Raw genomic sequence first — 16,159 nt, forward strand, 5'->3', positions numbered from 1 at the left:
CCCCTTTTTGAGGTACACTAATTCAGAGACCTTTGACTGGGCATACCCGCAGTGGCGGACCTCTCTGCAATCTTGTATCTTTTCAGGTTTTCATGTTCAAACACAATTATCAGCTTTCAATTCCTTTTGCTCGCGTCTTTCCTCAAACGCTTCCATACTTCTTTTCTTTATGATATATTGTCGCTGCTCGCAACCTCTGTTCAAACACAGACTGGTCTTGCACAGTTTCTTCCAACTCACCGGCTGTGTGGAGCTCGTGGCTTGTGGCTTTTATCTTGGAGTCAAGGAACGGTGGCGGCTGATCCTCCCAGACCCGACGGGTCGTGCAGGTCGGCCCCTGGTATCGCAGCCACACAATGCAGGATTCTCTGGCTTCACTTCCAGGCCTTACACCTGCTGTTCTCAAGGTTTCAAAAGCACAACGATCACTCGGTGGAAAGTTCGAAGGCAATTTCCTTCTTGTTCGCGCTTCTCGACTCGCCGTCTTTCTCCCTTGATTTAACTGCTGCCTGCAGTAAGCTGCCCCTTTGTGTGCTCTGTCTAGCTCCTCGCCTTGTAACCCAAGGGTTCTTAGGGTTCTCTCTCCAGTGTTCGCACAAGGGTCTTCCCCCTAGTCGGGCTTAGAACCCTCTCAATTTTCAAAGTCTAATGTTTTGTACTCCAAGTCCCATAATGCACTTCTTGATATTTTGCCCACACTTCCTCAGCTCCCCAAAACGGCATTCTCACAGTTCGGGAGCATCAGGAGCAAAAAGGGGATCTTCTGCTTGAGGTCAGAGTCCTACCACCTTCCCCTCAAAGGCCTGGGCTCTCTGGTTTGGCCCAGGGGAGGAGCTCTGCTGTGGGTGCTACCAGGTGACCCCAGGTGCCCCTAGTTTGGTTTCCTGGAGGCACAGCTTCACTCCACACTGCAGCCTCTCCTGTGCTCATCAGTCCACTGTCTACGCAGTTTTCCTCCTCCAGGCCTTCCAGGTTTTCTCTGGCAACAATGGTCTCCCTCTGGCATCTCAGCACCCTTCAGCATCCCCAGCTAACTCAAAATGCTGTTTCTGGCTGCTGCTTTTATACTCCCAGCTAGAGTTGATTGGAGTTAGGTGTGACTAGTTGTCCCTCCCTGCCTGACTCTGCCTGACGTCATTATTGGGACAACATGGAGACTGCCCAAAGGAATCAATTGCCCATTGATTCCTATGGGTAATCCTCTGCCTCTTCTGTGTCCCAGTCCTTGGGTATTTCAATAGGGGAATGGGAATATGGGAATTATGGTGTTCTACAAAAAAGGGATAAAAATGTAGATTTTTGTCAGGAAAAGGGGTTTGAATGTAGGGTTGTTGAAAAGTGGGTTTCGAGGAAAGAGGGGTAAAACCCATGTTGGAATTTAGGGATGGTCTTTGTTTTCCCTGATGGTTTCGCTTTTCCTTACAGAAAGGTACTGAGGTATGATGGGACACTGTTGACAATATCCCATGACAATGGAGGGGATGTTGGGTAGGGGGTATAGGAACAAGAGGAAGACCATGGGCCTCATTACAACCCTGGCGTTAAGGGGTTAATGGCGCCGTAAAAGGCTGCGGCGCCGTTAAACCCTTAACGCCCGATTCACACTTTAACGCCTGCTTTTTGCAGGCGTTAAAGTCCAACCCGCTAAGGGACCTTGGTGCTAATTACGGCACCGTAATTTACGGTGCCGTAATTAGCGCCTTCCCCATTCCTGTTGAGCCCTATGGGCCAAAAATGGGAATGGGGAAGGGGCCATGGTGAATGGGGATTTACCGCCCCGCCAACCTTGGAATGGGGCGGTAAATCTGCCATCCACCATGGCGGAATCCGGCATGGACCATGGTGCTAATAGCACCATGGTCCAACGCCAGGGTTGTAATGAGGCCCCATGTCTTGCCTGAGGGTGTGTCTCACATAGACCCCAAGGACCCCCTGCTCAGGCGATCCTGGCTCGCTCGTCCACCCCCAGGGTTGGGATCCAAGAGCGATGGCCCTCCCCTAGCCACCTGAACAAAGGATCCCCGGGAATAGCCTGGGAGAAAAGCCTCAGGTTTCTCACAGCTTCCCCCGGAACATAACCCCCTTTTGAGTCTTAAAAATGAAGCCAGGTATTATAAAATACTTGAAATCCTTTAAAAAATAAATGCCTATACATTTTTAAAAGGTTTGCATTGTAAGGTAACCATTAGGCGTTTAAAATAGTAATATATATTTGTTAAACAAATAATGTATTTTGAAATGTACAATTGTTAACAATCGAAATATTAATTAGCACATGTGTAATGGCGTGATTATTGCCTAGAACAATTTTCAGATTTTAAACATGACCTATTTGTTTACTAAAAATTTAAAAATGTTATCTATGCATTTCAAATAGCCTGGGTTGCTAGTTCAATATGAAATTATTTTAGGACATTTTAAAAGTTGGAATAAAAATGTTAAATCAGTATTTTAAGAGTTTTAAAATGTTGATTAGTGAGGAGATTTTTTCAAGTCCGATTTTTATTTAAAATGTACGAAAAGATATTGCAGTGCTTTTGAATGTCGAAATAGTCTGTTAAAAGATACTTATGTTATTTATGGTCTTTAAAATTGGAGTAATTATAAAAAGGACACACTTTATGTTGTGAAATCTTCATTGTTAAATAAAAAGTTAAAGTTTTAAACAAAGTTGATATTGTTCGTTTATAAGCTTCAAAGATTATGTGGAGATTTATAACCGTTGCTTACCTCGGAGTTCTACCGACCAGAAACTTCTTTAAGCTTTTTGCCTGCACTTTACTGTGGTTGGGAAACACACAGAACATGCTACACCCCACATACCATTACAATGAACTTTTCTGTCACAGAGTAAAATAAGGCCATTAAATTAAGACATATATATCCTTAGATCTTACATCTGTCTTCATTAACTAAGGGAACAAGGGGGGCGGGGCGCTTGAGAGCCCAAGCAGCATGGCGGCTCCTGTGTGAGCTCCACACCCGATCCTCACATCCTGAGAAATCCTGAAACTTTGCAGAGAGCATAAGTAATCAAACTTGGGGCATTTGCTCTGCACCGACTACAGACATTTGTGGCGAGTTCCAGCCCGGTTGGTGGGCAAAACCCTGGGCAATGACACTGGCAAGGATGAGCCGGCGTGAGGCCTGGCCCCTCGGTCGGGGTGCGCACTGCAGGCATCGGTTGAGAGGTGGTGGACCGGCCTGGCAAGTGAAGGGACTGGGGTGCACAGACTTTGCTGGCCTGCCAATCGGGATCAGCATTGGGAGAAGGAGGAGGAGACCTGAAGACCCGGACAGCGTAGGAGCCAGGTGGCCGGCGGAAGAAAGAGTGGGGAACCTGCACGGCAGCCAGCCATCAGAGCCTGTGGGGGAAAGTGACCTGGTTCCTGCTCTGTGGCGAGTGACTCCTGGCAGCAGAGTGGAACGCTCGGCAGCTTCACGGATGCTGCGGCAGTGACACCAGCCTACGCGGAGGAGGAGATCTCTGCACAGTGAGTGCATTCCCTGTAGGTCGTGAGGTCCCTGGAACGTGAGGAATGCGCAACTCCTGCCCGCCCAAAGGCTAGGAGAGGGGCTGGTTTGAGGAGCAGCTCCGGGAGAGTGCAGAGACAGGGGGGCTGCTGTGTGGATCCAGGGCACTCACAGCAATATCAGTGGCCCAGTAGCCTGAAGGGTCAGCCCCTCAGGTGGAAACCTATGCTGTGGGATGAAGGGAGATACTGATCGCAGCAGGGCACTGGAGTGCCTGTGCCTGCTAAGGCCTCGAGGGTGGCGGCTGCAGGAGGAAGAGGAAGCAATCACTTGGGGCCCACGGACCAGACCAGGAGGAAGAGGGTGTTCGAGCCAATTTGGAAAGAGGGCCGCAAGGGCCCTGGCAGTGGATATCCTGTGAGGCCTCAGTCTGCCAGGGCCAGGGGTGATATCTTGTGGGGTGTTGGTGTGAACCGGAAGGTGAATCGTTGCACCAGGATGGTGAAGGGGGACAAAAATGAGCACACCCTGGCCTTTGATTTGCAGCAGGCTAGGAGGAAGTCTAAGGTACCAGAGGAGCATACCATCCCTCCTGCACCTCAAGGAAGGCATAGGGAAGTTATACACCAAGCTGGATGCCCATGACACCAAGGTGGACCTAATACAGTTGCGGCTCGATTAGCACAGTGGTGGACTGGATCAGATGGAGATTAGCATCTCAGGCCTGGAAGACGCATTGGCGACGGTCCCGTCCAGACTAGCTGCCCTGGAAACGTCAGTCAAGGTTAAAACAACTAAAAATGAGGACCTGGAGGGCCGGGCAAGACAGAAAAACATACGCCTGGTGGGTTTGTTTGTTTGTTTGTTTGTTTGTTTGTTTGTTTATTCACTTTTTATGCGCACCAGACCCGTAAGTAACAGGGCACAGCAATAAGAAAGATGCAAAGCTTACAGGTTACAGAATAAAACAGTTATGCAATATCCAATGTACATATATAAATCTCACATAGATACAAAATATACAATATACAAGCGTGCAATTTAGCAGATACTACGCTAGATATATACAGTACGTAAGTATTACCCTTAATAGGATAACACAAATTCAACTAAGTAGTGACACCCAGGGCAAGTGAGGGTGGAGAGCGCCAGGTGGTGAGCGACTAGGGGTCAGTGGAGATGATATGTTTGGTTACACTTTTTCTGAAGTGTAGGTAGGGTTGATCAACTCTCAGGTCTTGTGGCAGTAGGTTCCAGATTTTATCTGCCTTCACTAGGAAGCTATTTCCACCGATCGTGGTAAGCCTATATCTGGGTATTGCCAGACAATTAGCGTTACCAGCTCTAGATGGTCTGGGAGAGATTTTCCTCTGGAGTTTGTCTGTAAGATAACTAGGGGCAGCATTGTTTAGAGCTTTGTGGGTCAGAGATAGCATCTTTAGCTGTATTTTGTTATCCGTAGATAGCCATTTATATTGGCGTCTAAGGGGGGAGATATGGGTTCTTTTCTTTATGCCGAGTGCTGCTCTCAAGGCGTTATTTTGTAATATTTGTAACCTCCGGATGGTGGTTTTATTGGCACCACTGTATAGGGCATTACAGTAGTCAATTCTGGAGAATATTAGAGCTCTGGCCAAGATCATACAGCTGTCATTGGAGAGGAATGGCTTACCGGCTCTTATCAGCTTGCAAGTGTAGGCCGTTGTAGAGGCCAAGGATTTTACCTGTTTATCAAATGACAAAGTGGAATCAAGGTAGAAACCAAGGGTTTTAACTTCCTTGGAGACTTGGATTATATTCCCGTCAATATTAAATGAAGAAAATTCTTGGCCTAGTTTTTTAATGTTGTTATGAGTGCCCAGGATTATCAACTCAGTCTTATCATCGTCCAGGCAGAGGCCATGGGTGGCCATCCATGCCTGGATGATAAGATAAACCCTGTTCACCAATTCCGTGTCCTCACTATGATCCTCAGAAAGCGGGAGGAGGATCTGTGTATCATCTGCATAGTTGGTGTAGGTGATACCCAGATGATCCAAATCATCGAACAGGGGCTTGGTGAAGATGTTATATAGAGTTGGGGAGACACAAGAGCCTTGAGGAACACCACACCGGATGGGGGTAGGGTCAGCGGCTGCTGAGGGAGAGAATACTCTCATGGTTCTCTCGCTCAGGAATGACTCGATCCATCTAATGGCTTTGTGGGAGAAATGAGCGGCAGAATCCAAGTGTCTGCAGAGGTCCTTGTGGTCCACTAGATCAAAGGCTGCTGAGAGATCAAGGAGTAGCAGAAGTACTGTCTTCCCTTTGTCTCTCAGCTCATCAATTTGGGATTTTAAATCTATTAGGGCAGTTTCCGTTCCATGTAAAGGACGGAAGCCAGATTGTCTATCTCCTAAGAGTTTATGCAGTTCTAAATGTTTTTGAATCTGATTATAAGCAGCTTTGTCCAGTATTTTAAGTAGAAAAGTTACCGTAGTGATGGGACGGTAGTTAGTCGGGATCAGTGGGTCTAAGGTCTGCTTCTTGAGGAGGGGGAGCACCCAGGACTGTTTAAGGTTAGCCGGGATGGTGCCTGAGGCGAAGGAGGCGTTTATCCATTTGGAAATGAAGGGGGACAAGTCTCTGGCAGCATCTTTTATAAGTTGTGCAGGACAGATGTCGCCTTTGCAATTGGAAGGTTTGAGCGAAAGGATAATTTTTTCTACTTCCAGGGTAGACATTTTAGTGAAGTGAAATGTGTTATGAACCGTGGATGGATTGATGGTCGGTGGACTTTTGGGCGATTCCTGAAGATTCAGTGTTTCTTTTTTCAATTGTATTTTCTTTTGGAGCGTGTTAATTTTATTTGCTAAGGCGTGTTGGATATCTGTACACCAAGACTTATCCTTAGTGCAGATGTCAGGTATGGCTATTGGTGACTCTAGTTCTTTCAGTATCGAAAAAAGTTCTTTCGTACTGGAGTTCGACTTGGCTATGCGTTTGTCATAAGAGTTACGCTTAGCCAGGCAGACTTCATTCTTATAAAGCGAAGAGAGAGAGGTTAGTTTCGCCTTATTGTCATTCGAGGGGCAAAGCCTCCAAGTAGTTTCTCTTTTTCTTTTAAGGAGGTCTCTCAGTTGTGGCGTGAACCATTTATTTAGATGTGCTTTAGGTTTACTTGCTCTCAATTTCAACGGGGCTATTTTGTCTAGAGTAGTGAGCATTATGTTATTGAATTCATTGACTAGGATGCTGGGATCTAGATTTTCTGACAGTGCATTAAGAGTAGGTAGTATAGCAGGGATGACTTTCTCTACTATAATGCATTTTTTATTTCTGGTTAAACATGGTGGCACTAGTAATGGGGCCGTGGGAGTAGGTCTAGTGACGGATAAGTTAAAGGACACCAATGAATGGTCTGTCCAAAGTAGAGGTGTAATAGAAGAGATGATAGCTGTGCAGTTATAGTCAACTATCCAATCTAGCGTTCTCCCCTTCGAGTGGGTAGGTTTGCTGACTTTTTCAGACAAACCTAGAGCATTGAACATGTTGGCTAAGGCCGGGGCAACAGGGGATGGAGAGCAAGGAGGATTTTGTGGAGAAATTATGTGTGGCATTCTTTGGGAGGGAAGAGCTCTCGCCAATGTTCACAGTGGAGTGCACCCGCAGGATACCAGCGCTGCTCCCGGTTCCGGGGGACCCACCCTGCCCCATAATTACAAAACTTCTCAACTACAGAGACCAGGACGTGATCCTCCAGCTGTCTGGGGACAAGGGGGATTGCACCTTTGATGGAGACTGCATACATATTTTTCTGGACTTTTCAGCGTCGCTACAGGCAGCGAGGAGAACCTTTGTGGGGGTGAAGTGCAGGCTCAGAGACCTTGATATCAGATACACAATGATGTTCCCCGCTAAGCTCAGGATTCAGTATTCCGGGAAGGCACACTTTTTTGTAACACCGGAGGAGGCCAGTAGGTTCTTGGACGGTATCCCGAAGAGGGGGCCAGGTGGGGGCCTGTCGCCTTGTAACTCTGGTCAAGCAGCGGCTGGGCCTTCTCAAAACCAAACCTGAAGTCATAGAGCGAGGAGGCGCTGGTCGAGGATTGTATGTGCGGATGATGTGAAGAAGAGCGGTGTGGAGGAACTTTGCTGCTATTCTGTGGGGGGGAGCACTGCAGGTGAGGCCGGAGCCTGGGACCATCCTTTCAGCCCCCAAGGGGGGTGGCTGCAGTTCAGCCTACCAAATTTGGTGAGCCGACCAGACTGGGGTCGTAGACCGAACCAATAGACAATCCTGATGGACACCTTGAATGAAGGTATTGTTTGGAGAGGGATGCCCCGCAGAGATTCATCCTGGGTGGTGGCTCAGTGTCAGGTGAAATAGCTGTTTAGGAGGATCATAGCTGGTTGGAGGCACAAGGCCCCTGTGTATGCTCCACCAAGTTGAATTGGGGAGGGGGTGGGGATGAAGATGTTCTAAATGAGTTGGGGAGGTTGTTTGGTGAGGTGGGGGATGAAGGGGGCTTCTGGATCAGTTGGGGTGTTGTTTGATGGGGTGGAAGGTGAAGGGGGGGACTGTTGAGGGGGATACGGTTGCCAGAGTGTTCACTTGCATATACCACCAGCAGGATGGGGCAAAGACGACTGAATCATCTTTGCCAGGTCGACAGCTTAATATCGATTGGCACAGAGGGAGCAGTATTTTAAAGGGCACCGAATAGAGGAGGGGGAAGGCGGTTAAAGTGAAGAGCTTAAAGCTGTTTACATGGAAAATACAGGGGGCATCCCCCAGACAATGTTAGGAAAGTTCTCTTATACAAGCGGCGACATGACATACAGGTAACATTTCTTCAGGAGACCAACTTGCTGAGTCAGGGGAGAGCAAATGGGTAACACAATGGGGGTGCCATAGATACTTTTTATGTGAGGGGTGGCCATATTAATGGACAGCTCCCTTAGGTTCTGCCCAGTGGAGATGGCCAAGGGCCAGGAAGGTAGGGCGCTGATATATTGAAGGGCTGAAGGTCACTCTCCTAAATACGTATGCCCAGAATGCTGATGAGCCGAGATTCTTTGACTGGGTGGCTGCTCTTCTACCCCGAGTGGCTAGCTCTGGGATTTTGTGTGTGTGGGGGGGGGGGGGTATTTTAACACAACCTTAGATGTAGGTCTAGACAGGTCCACCGGGGGGTGGGGGGGCCCGTTGCCAGTCAAGGGCCAGCCGGTAAGTGCTAGACCTCTGTACAATATATGGTCTGACAGATGTGTTTTGAGCACAACACCCCACTCATGATGAATATACATTTCAATCGTGGGTGCACCACTCTGCTTCCCGGATTTACCTCATTCTAGCGACCAGGCAGGTGGGGCTGCAACTGGGGCCCTGTGAAATGTTAACATGGACACTTTCAGATCACTCGCCGGTGACGTTGGAATGTTTGGTCCCCGGGTTGTCTGTGAAAGGGGTGAACTGGCGGTTTAAATCTGAAACACTAAAAGACAGAGTTTTCCATGAAGAACTGCCGGCAGAGATAAAGGACTATTTTGCTACTAATAGTGGAACGGTGGAATACCCTGGGGTCTTGTGGGAAGCCTTTGAATGCTGTGCCCGGGGCATGTGACTGGAGAAAGAGACAGGAATACTGAGAGGGATAAGGGCCAAACTGGAGGCCAATGAAATTAAGTTGAAGGAGTTGGAGGGGCTCTATCAGGAGATGGGAGAGGGCTTGATATTGGTGGACATCAGGAAAGAGCTTGACGTTATATACACCAGTCGGCTCAGGTCTGACAATACCAGGAGGGCCAGAAGACTGGAGCGCTCGCTTCTGGTGGTGGAACGGTGGCTGACGCAGGTTGATCATGTGAAGAACTCACAGGGGGACTATAGGGTCATTACAAGTTGGGCGGTATTCCGGCAGCAAATCCATTGCAATCCCGCCCAATGCAGTTACAGTTACTGCCACTTGGCCGGCGGTATCACTGCCAGATTACAAGTGGCAGTGGTAGTGTACGTCCCAATTTTTTCGGAGTCCATTCGACCTAATGGGACATATTTTCGGTGCAATTATTGCAGCGGTAATTCCGCTGCGGTAATTGCACCAAAAATGGGCAGAAAGTCAACGGATTTACCTCCAGCTTATAGTTTACTGCACCGCCCAACTTGTGAGGAGGACCATAAATGTGTTTCAAACCGTTAACATTGGGTAGGCCTTCCGACAATATTATAGCACCCTATTATCTTCAAGGAGCATCCACTCCGTGGACATTATTAAACAATACTTGGGGTTATAGAGTTGTATTGGTTGCCACCCGAACAACAGGAACACCTGGATAAGGAGTTGACATTAGAGGAAATCATAAGGGTGATCAAGGATTTGCCGGGGTCTAAATCTTCCGGCCAGACAACCTGACAGGCGAATTTTATAAGGCATATAATCACATAGTCTCCCCAGATCTGGTCTGGGTGTATCAGGAGGTGGTACAGCGGGGTGCCCTTCCTCCTACCTTGAGAGCAGCCACAATCACTATCATGCACAAGGAGGGGAAACCAGCGGAGCACTGCTCCTCATACAGGCCTATATGTCGTACCAATTTGGACAATCAAATCTTTGCCAAATTGTTGCCGAACCACCTCCTCCCCTTGATGGGCAGTTTAGGGTTTATACCCAGGAGGAACACCACTTACGGGTTGTACAGATTTTTTGTCTTCTTGAAGGGATAGATCAGGAGGTACCGGCAACGCGGTCCTCCTCGACACTGAGAAGGCGTTCGTCTCGATTGAGTGGGAGCTTATGTTCTGTACCCTCAGGCAGATGGGGTTGGGGTGTAGGTTCTTGGATTATGTGAACCTCCTATATAATTCACCCACTGCTCATATAGCCATTAATGGGGAAATGACAGTGCCACTATGGATGATGAGGGGGAAGCACCTCTTGCCGCTCCAGTTCACGTTGGCTATAGAGCCACTGGCTGGAGGGTTGAGAGAACAACACCTTGAGAGGGGCATTCAGTTTTATTCACACAGGGTTGTCCTCTTGCCTTATGCAGATGATAAAGCCCTATTTGTGAAAAACCCAGAAAAGAATATCAACCCCATTATGCAGCAGAGAGTTCAGTATCTGTCAGGGTTAAAAATGAATTATGACAAATACGTAATTCTCCCTTTTACGGCCGGGGTAGTGCCATTTGTAGATAATTATGGGTTCTGATGGGAGCTGGTTCATGCAAGGTAATTCGTGTTGAGATATCACGTGATCCAGACATCCTGTTCAGGGAAAACTATGGGAGGCCGGTGCATAAACTGCAAGAACAAATAGACAGTTGCATGGGTCCCCCGCTTTCTCTAATGGGTAGGGTTGCGGTAATTAAGATGGTGGTATTACCTAAATTCCTGTATTTACTTCAGGACCTCCCAATTATCCTGTCTAAAACCTACTTTGAGGGGCTGCAGGGCATTTTGCTCGGATTCCTTTGGGCGGGGAAAGTCCTAAGATTGAGCTTGGAGGTGCTCACGCAATCGCATTGGGGGAGGGTCTGGCACTCCCGGACTTTGAACACTATTTTCGGGATGCACAAGCCCACTTTCCATCCTTTAGGTACGAGGAAGGGCCCAGCAGGCCCCATGTACAAGTGGCGAGATCCCTGGCAGAGCTGCACTTATTACGTGCAGAGGTTCTTGGTCAGGGAAGGTGGCGAGAGGGATGGTGTTGGGGAGGTAACCGGTACATGTGTCGCATGGAGCAGGATGGCAGACAAACTCAGAGCTGAGAAGTTACACTCCCCGGCTCTCCCAGTGAAGTTTATCAGAGAGCTAGGAATCACGAATGAGCGGGTGTACACCATCTTGGTGGATAGATTGGGGGTCAGGAGGATGGGGGACTTCTATGTGAACAACTAGTTTCTGAGCCTGGAAGAGTTCAAGGGGTGTGTGTGGGTGTCCTCTTTGGATACATTTTTATACTTTAGGGTTCGGAATGAGTTAAAGTCCTTCTTCCCACTTTCTCGCAGCAACCGCCTTTTTTCCCTTTACTGCAGAAGGTGGTGGAGGCAGGTTGGGAGGGAAAATTGATCTCTCGGATTTACTAGACAATGATGGCTGCCATGCCAGGGGCAGGAGAGAAGGCGAAGCAGCGGTGGGAGAGGCTGCTAGGGCTGGAGATCCCAGAGGAGGAAAGGAATATCAAGGCCCAGACTTGGGGGGGTTGGGGGATGTCACTCAACGCCCGATATAAGCAAATACACTTCAGTTATGAGCATCAGACATATCACACCCCAGACAAGTTGCATAAATACTATGGGGAGGTGTTGGGGGAGTGCAAGAGGTGTGCAGCTATGAATGCGAATCTCGTGCACCTGGCGTGGGGATGTCCTCCATATCCGCTGTTCTGGGGAGAGGTGTTTGAAACAATGGGCCTCATTACGAGTATGGAGGTAGCCATGGTGCTATTAGCGCCATGGCTGCCTCCATACCGGCCTCCAATACCGGGGTCTGTGATTGAAGAATTACCGTTTTTGTCCTTGGAGGACCCGGTAATTCCTCATGCACAGAACCATTCCCCATTCCCATTTGAGGCCCCATAGGGCTCAATGGGGATGGAGCTAATAACGGGCCTGTTTATAACAGGCCCGTTATTAGCTCCCTCTTCCCCTCGCGGGACCCGGAAAGGATGTCTGGTTTTACCAGACATCTGTTCCGGGTCCCGCAAGGGAACCTCGTCATAGGGCATCCCGTAATGAAGGGTGCCTGTCGCGTACCGGCACCCTTCATTACGGGAACGCCTATGTTATAATGAGGCCCAATGTCTGCAATATTTAAGGGAACGGTGGCATTGCACCTTTTGGTGGCGCTGCTTGGTTTGGCCGCCGGGCTGTCCAGACCGCACGGGAAACTAGCCGGCATTTTGCTGATTCTGGGCTTGAGACGGTTGGCTATGGCACAGGGCCAAAAAAGGGCACAATGGTTGGAGGACATTGCGTTCTGCCATGACTTTGTACTGGCAAATTTCCGGACGCTACTGCTGCATGCAAGACCACCGGATGTGTGGGTTTTTATGTTCAGTTCTTGTTGAATGGGTCTGAAAGGCTGGCTTTGCGGGAATGAAACAGCGGAAAATGAGAAACCGAGAACATCGTAGGGGAATGCGGGGTGAATGTTTAACGTTGGGGTATACAGGGGGCAGAATACAATGGAAATATAATTTTTAATGCGCTTAAGAGACAGCGGTTTCTAAACGCTGACCCGGGAATCGAACCTGGGTTGCTTTGCATCGTCTTGCTTCCAAGGCGAGCACATTGCCCTTGAGCTAGACTGTCAGAACTGAGATGTGGATAAACAGGCAGAGAACTGAGACAATGGGGTTCTGGCGATAGCCCCTTTATATCTTTTTCTTTTTCCTGGTGGGCGGACACTCTGTATGTTATTTTCTGTTTTGTGTTGTTGGCTTCTGTTAAAATCCATTAAATACAGTTTCTATTTTTTTTTTTAACGTTGGAATACACGGGAAGCTTTGCCTATGGTGAACAGAGCATCTGAGAATATTACATATATAGCAGTTGGTCTTGTTTCTATTTAGGTTGGAAATGCGTTCACCTCCCGCACTGCCAGACAGGAGTTGGACACTATCGCTTCCAGTCCCAAGGACCAACATACCTTCAGCCCTAACAACTTTGACGCTCTGGGCAAGATTCAGGAGACGCTACAACAGAAGATATTCTCCATAGAAGGTACAGTCCAGTCTGTTGCTACTCAGAATGTATCTGCCTGCAGTTTCTTGGAGCCACCGTTCAGGAAATGGGGAATGCCCAGGATTGGACCTTGCCACAAAGTGTAAACTGTCGTTGTATTTTGACATTTTCAGCCCGAAAATCCTGCTTCTGTTTCCACATACTAATTTTCCATTTTGCAATGGCTTGCTTAGCACTAAGGAGAGAGGATCACTAAGGTGTCAAATGAGTGCACGTTACGGCGTAGTGAGTTCTGTGCCCTTTTTTGGAATGATGACAAACCGCCCGATTAATATTTTAGAAATCTCCCTAAAAGGCAACATGTTGGGAATATATTTGACCTTTATTGGACAAATCCCTGGTCTGGTAACATTGGAAGGTTTGAATAAATTACTTCACACAGTGGGCCTTATTACGACTGTGACGGCCACGGTATGAACGGTGCCGGTAAGAGACCGGCACCGTTCATACCGGGCCGCCACATTACGAGTTCTGCAGCGGGTCCCGCTCTGTACGCCTGGCCAGACCAGACGTGCAGAGCGGCACCCGCTAGCAGAACAGGATGCTAACAACGGACCCGTCATTAACGTTGAGCCCTATGGGCGCTCAAATGGGAATGGGGATGTACCGGGTCCGGGTCCCGCGAATGGGAATTAGCGGGCCCGCAAAGGTCGGAATGGCCCGGTAATTCCCATTTTTCGGGATCCGGACCCGAGTTTGGGGGTAGCCATGCTGCTAAAAACGGCATGGCTACCTCCAAACTCGTAATGAGGCCCATTGTCAACCCGGAGGGGGTGGAGCCCATTTTGCTCCTAGTCGTAATTTGATGGCAGGGACATGGTGCATTTGCACTGAGGCACATGCAGGTCCCAGACACTACATTTTCGTCATTTGCACTGCAGGGTGCAATGTAAAGGGCAAAAAGGCGGCGTACAAGCGCGTACACCGCCTTTTGCCCTTCACATTTGCACTCTGCAGTGCGAATTAAGTAAATGCTGCTTGAGCACTCACATCTATAGTTAAACACTGTCTGACATGGTGGTTTGCCACCTTTTGTCCTGCACTTTTGCACTCCACCGTGCAAAGAGCCACAATTGGGCGGTGGGGATCTGTGCACGCCAAAGTGCAAGCGTATAGGTCCCTGCCACCAAATAGCGCTGAGACTGCACACTGTTTTTTCTTAACGTTCCGAGTGTATGGCAGTCATTTTATATTAAGTGGTAATTGAATGCAAGGGATCAGCAACATTATCACTTACATGCTGTTGGCCCTCCTGCATGCAAGCAGGAAAAACACTTTGCCTTTACTCTTCAGTTTTACTGTCGGGCTTGAAAAAATGAAATGCCGCCTGTAAATTATACTTTGTAGAAGGAATTTACAATCTGTGCTTATGGAATCCTCCTACTTTCATCAGGTGCCAGAGGGGGCCATATTCCATAGGACACAATTTGTTTTGCGCCTGCATGAAAATCTCCTGCAGGCCCAAAGCGAATAATACATTCCAGACAGAGGAGGTCACCATGGCTGCAATGCTAACTCCCCTTTGTGCTCCTGCTCCACCTTATAATAATTGAAAATGGGCCTGAACGGTAAATCAAGGTGTACAAGTATTACACTATTTATTTAATGTGCATTTATTTGCAGTATTTCGAATGTCATTTTTTCGAATGCCATTTTGTCGAAGCCAAAATGGCGAAAACATTTTTTTCAATTTTCTTTTTTTTTTTTTAATGGGTGGGTTCCCCCAAACCCCGTTTATTTTTTATTTACTCTTTTTTTTTTTACTAGCTAAACTAATAAAAACTTATAACATAATAAAAATACATTAAAAAAACTTCCGGCAACATTTTTTTCAACGAAATGGCATCCAAAAAAAAGTTTTAGATATATTAACTGGATACCAACCCGTAGGTATCTAGATGCTAGTTTCATTGAATTGTGGGTGTGCAGGTTATTTATAACACACTCACTTTTTTCATGCACGGATTCGGGATTCGAACCCGTGTTTCCTCAGCATGGTCTTGTTTCCATAACCCACGCGTTGCAACAGAACTATCCTTTTACATCTTGATTTATACCATACAAAATAACCCCCTACATGAGCATGATATTTCCAAGCCATCTAAGCTCTGGAATGTTGACAGTTTGACTCCTACTAGCACAAGGTCACCATACTCTAATGTCCAAAAAGGTTTTTGTCTGTAAGTTATAAGTCATTGCTTGAGAATGTTTTCCACATCTATAAGACACCTGATACCTCAGAACCTCCTTATGTTTATGTTTGGCCTCTTTAATCTTTTCTGGTTTAATCATAGCTGCCTTTTCCCAGTCTCTGCAGATCACCCCAATAACGTGTGTATGCTCCCTCCAAAGGCTAGTTAGTTCTCCATTAGCCTACCCAGTTCCCACTCCAGAAAAATGATGGTTTTCTTTGATCACAGGTTTTCCTTTTGGGCTGTTCCTCACACTTTCCCTGATTGACTCCTAAAGAAATTGATAGACCTCCACCAACAGGCAACTATCCACATCGGAGCCCCATTCAAATAGAATCTTAGCAATATGTTATGGAATTCGCTAAATACCTTGTCTAACCAGATGATATTCCCTATCCTTGTTCTAGCTGGTGGATCACAACCAATGAATGCCTCGCTCACCTCTCGAGGAAGACCAGTCTTTGCATACAGGGCTTCCTGATAACTTCTCTCTGTGGAATCACTTTGAGTGCCAATGGAAATGGGCAAAGGCCAATAGAGAAAAGCAATGACCCCCACAACCCTGACGTTATGCATCCTCACATAGAGCGACACCAGATGGGAGACCCACTCTCTGCCTTGTTTAATAAGGCAGTGGCATGGCGCACTGTTTTACTTGTAAAACTTGGAATAAACTTCTTTTAAAGTAGGATAAACGTTACTATGTAAAGTAGTCCCACAATGAGCACTCAACTTGACTCCTGTCGGCAGCCATTTTATAATGA

General features: G+C 47.6%; 1 protein-coding gene across 2 annotated transcripts in view; it reads left to right on the forward strand.

The window, feature by feature from the left end:
* The window catches only part of LOC138580852 (integrin alpha-D-like), a 750,488-nt gene that overhangs the window by 237,031 nt on the left and 497,298 nt on the right, over positions 1-16,159 (forward strand). For both annotated transcript variants that reach the window (XM_069651726.1, XM_069651727.1), the window contains exon 9: positions 13,032-13,182. In XM_069651726.1, coding sequence (XP_069507827.1) covers positions 13,032-13,182 — 151 coding nt within the window. The remainder of the gene's footprint in view (positions 1-13,031; positions 13,183-16,159) is intronic.

The sequence above is a fragment of the Ambystoma mexicanum genome, chromosome 3p (assembly GCF_040938575.1).
Source record: "Ambystoma mexicanum isolate Mex_15411 chromosome 3p, UKY_AmexF1_1, whole genome shotgun sequence".
Taxonomy (NCBI): Eukaryota; Metazoa; Chordata; class Amphibia; order Caudata; family Ambystomatidae; genus Ambystoma; species Ambystoma mexicanum.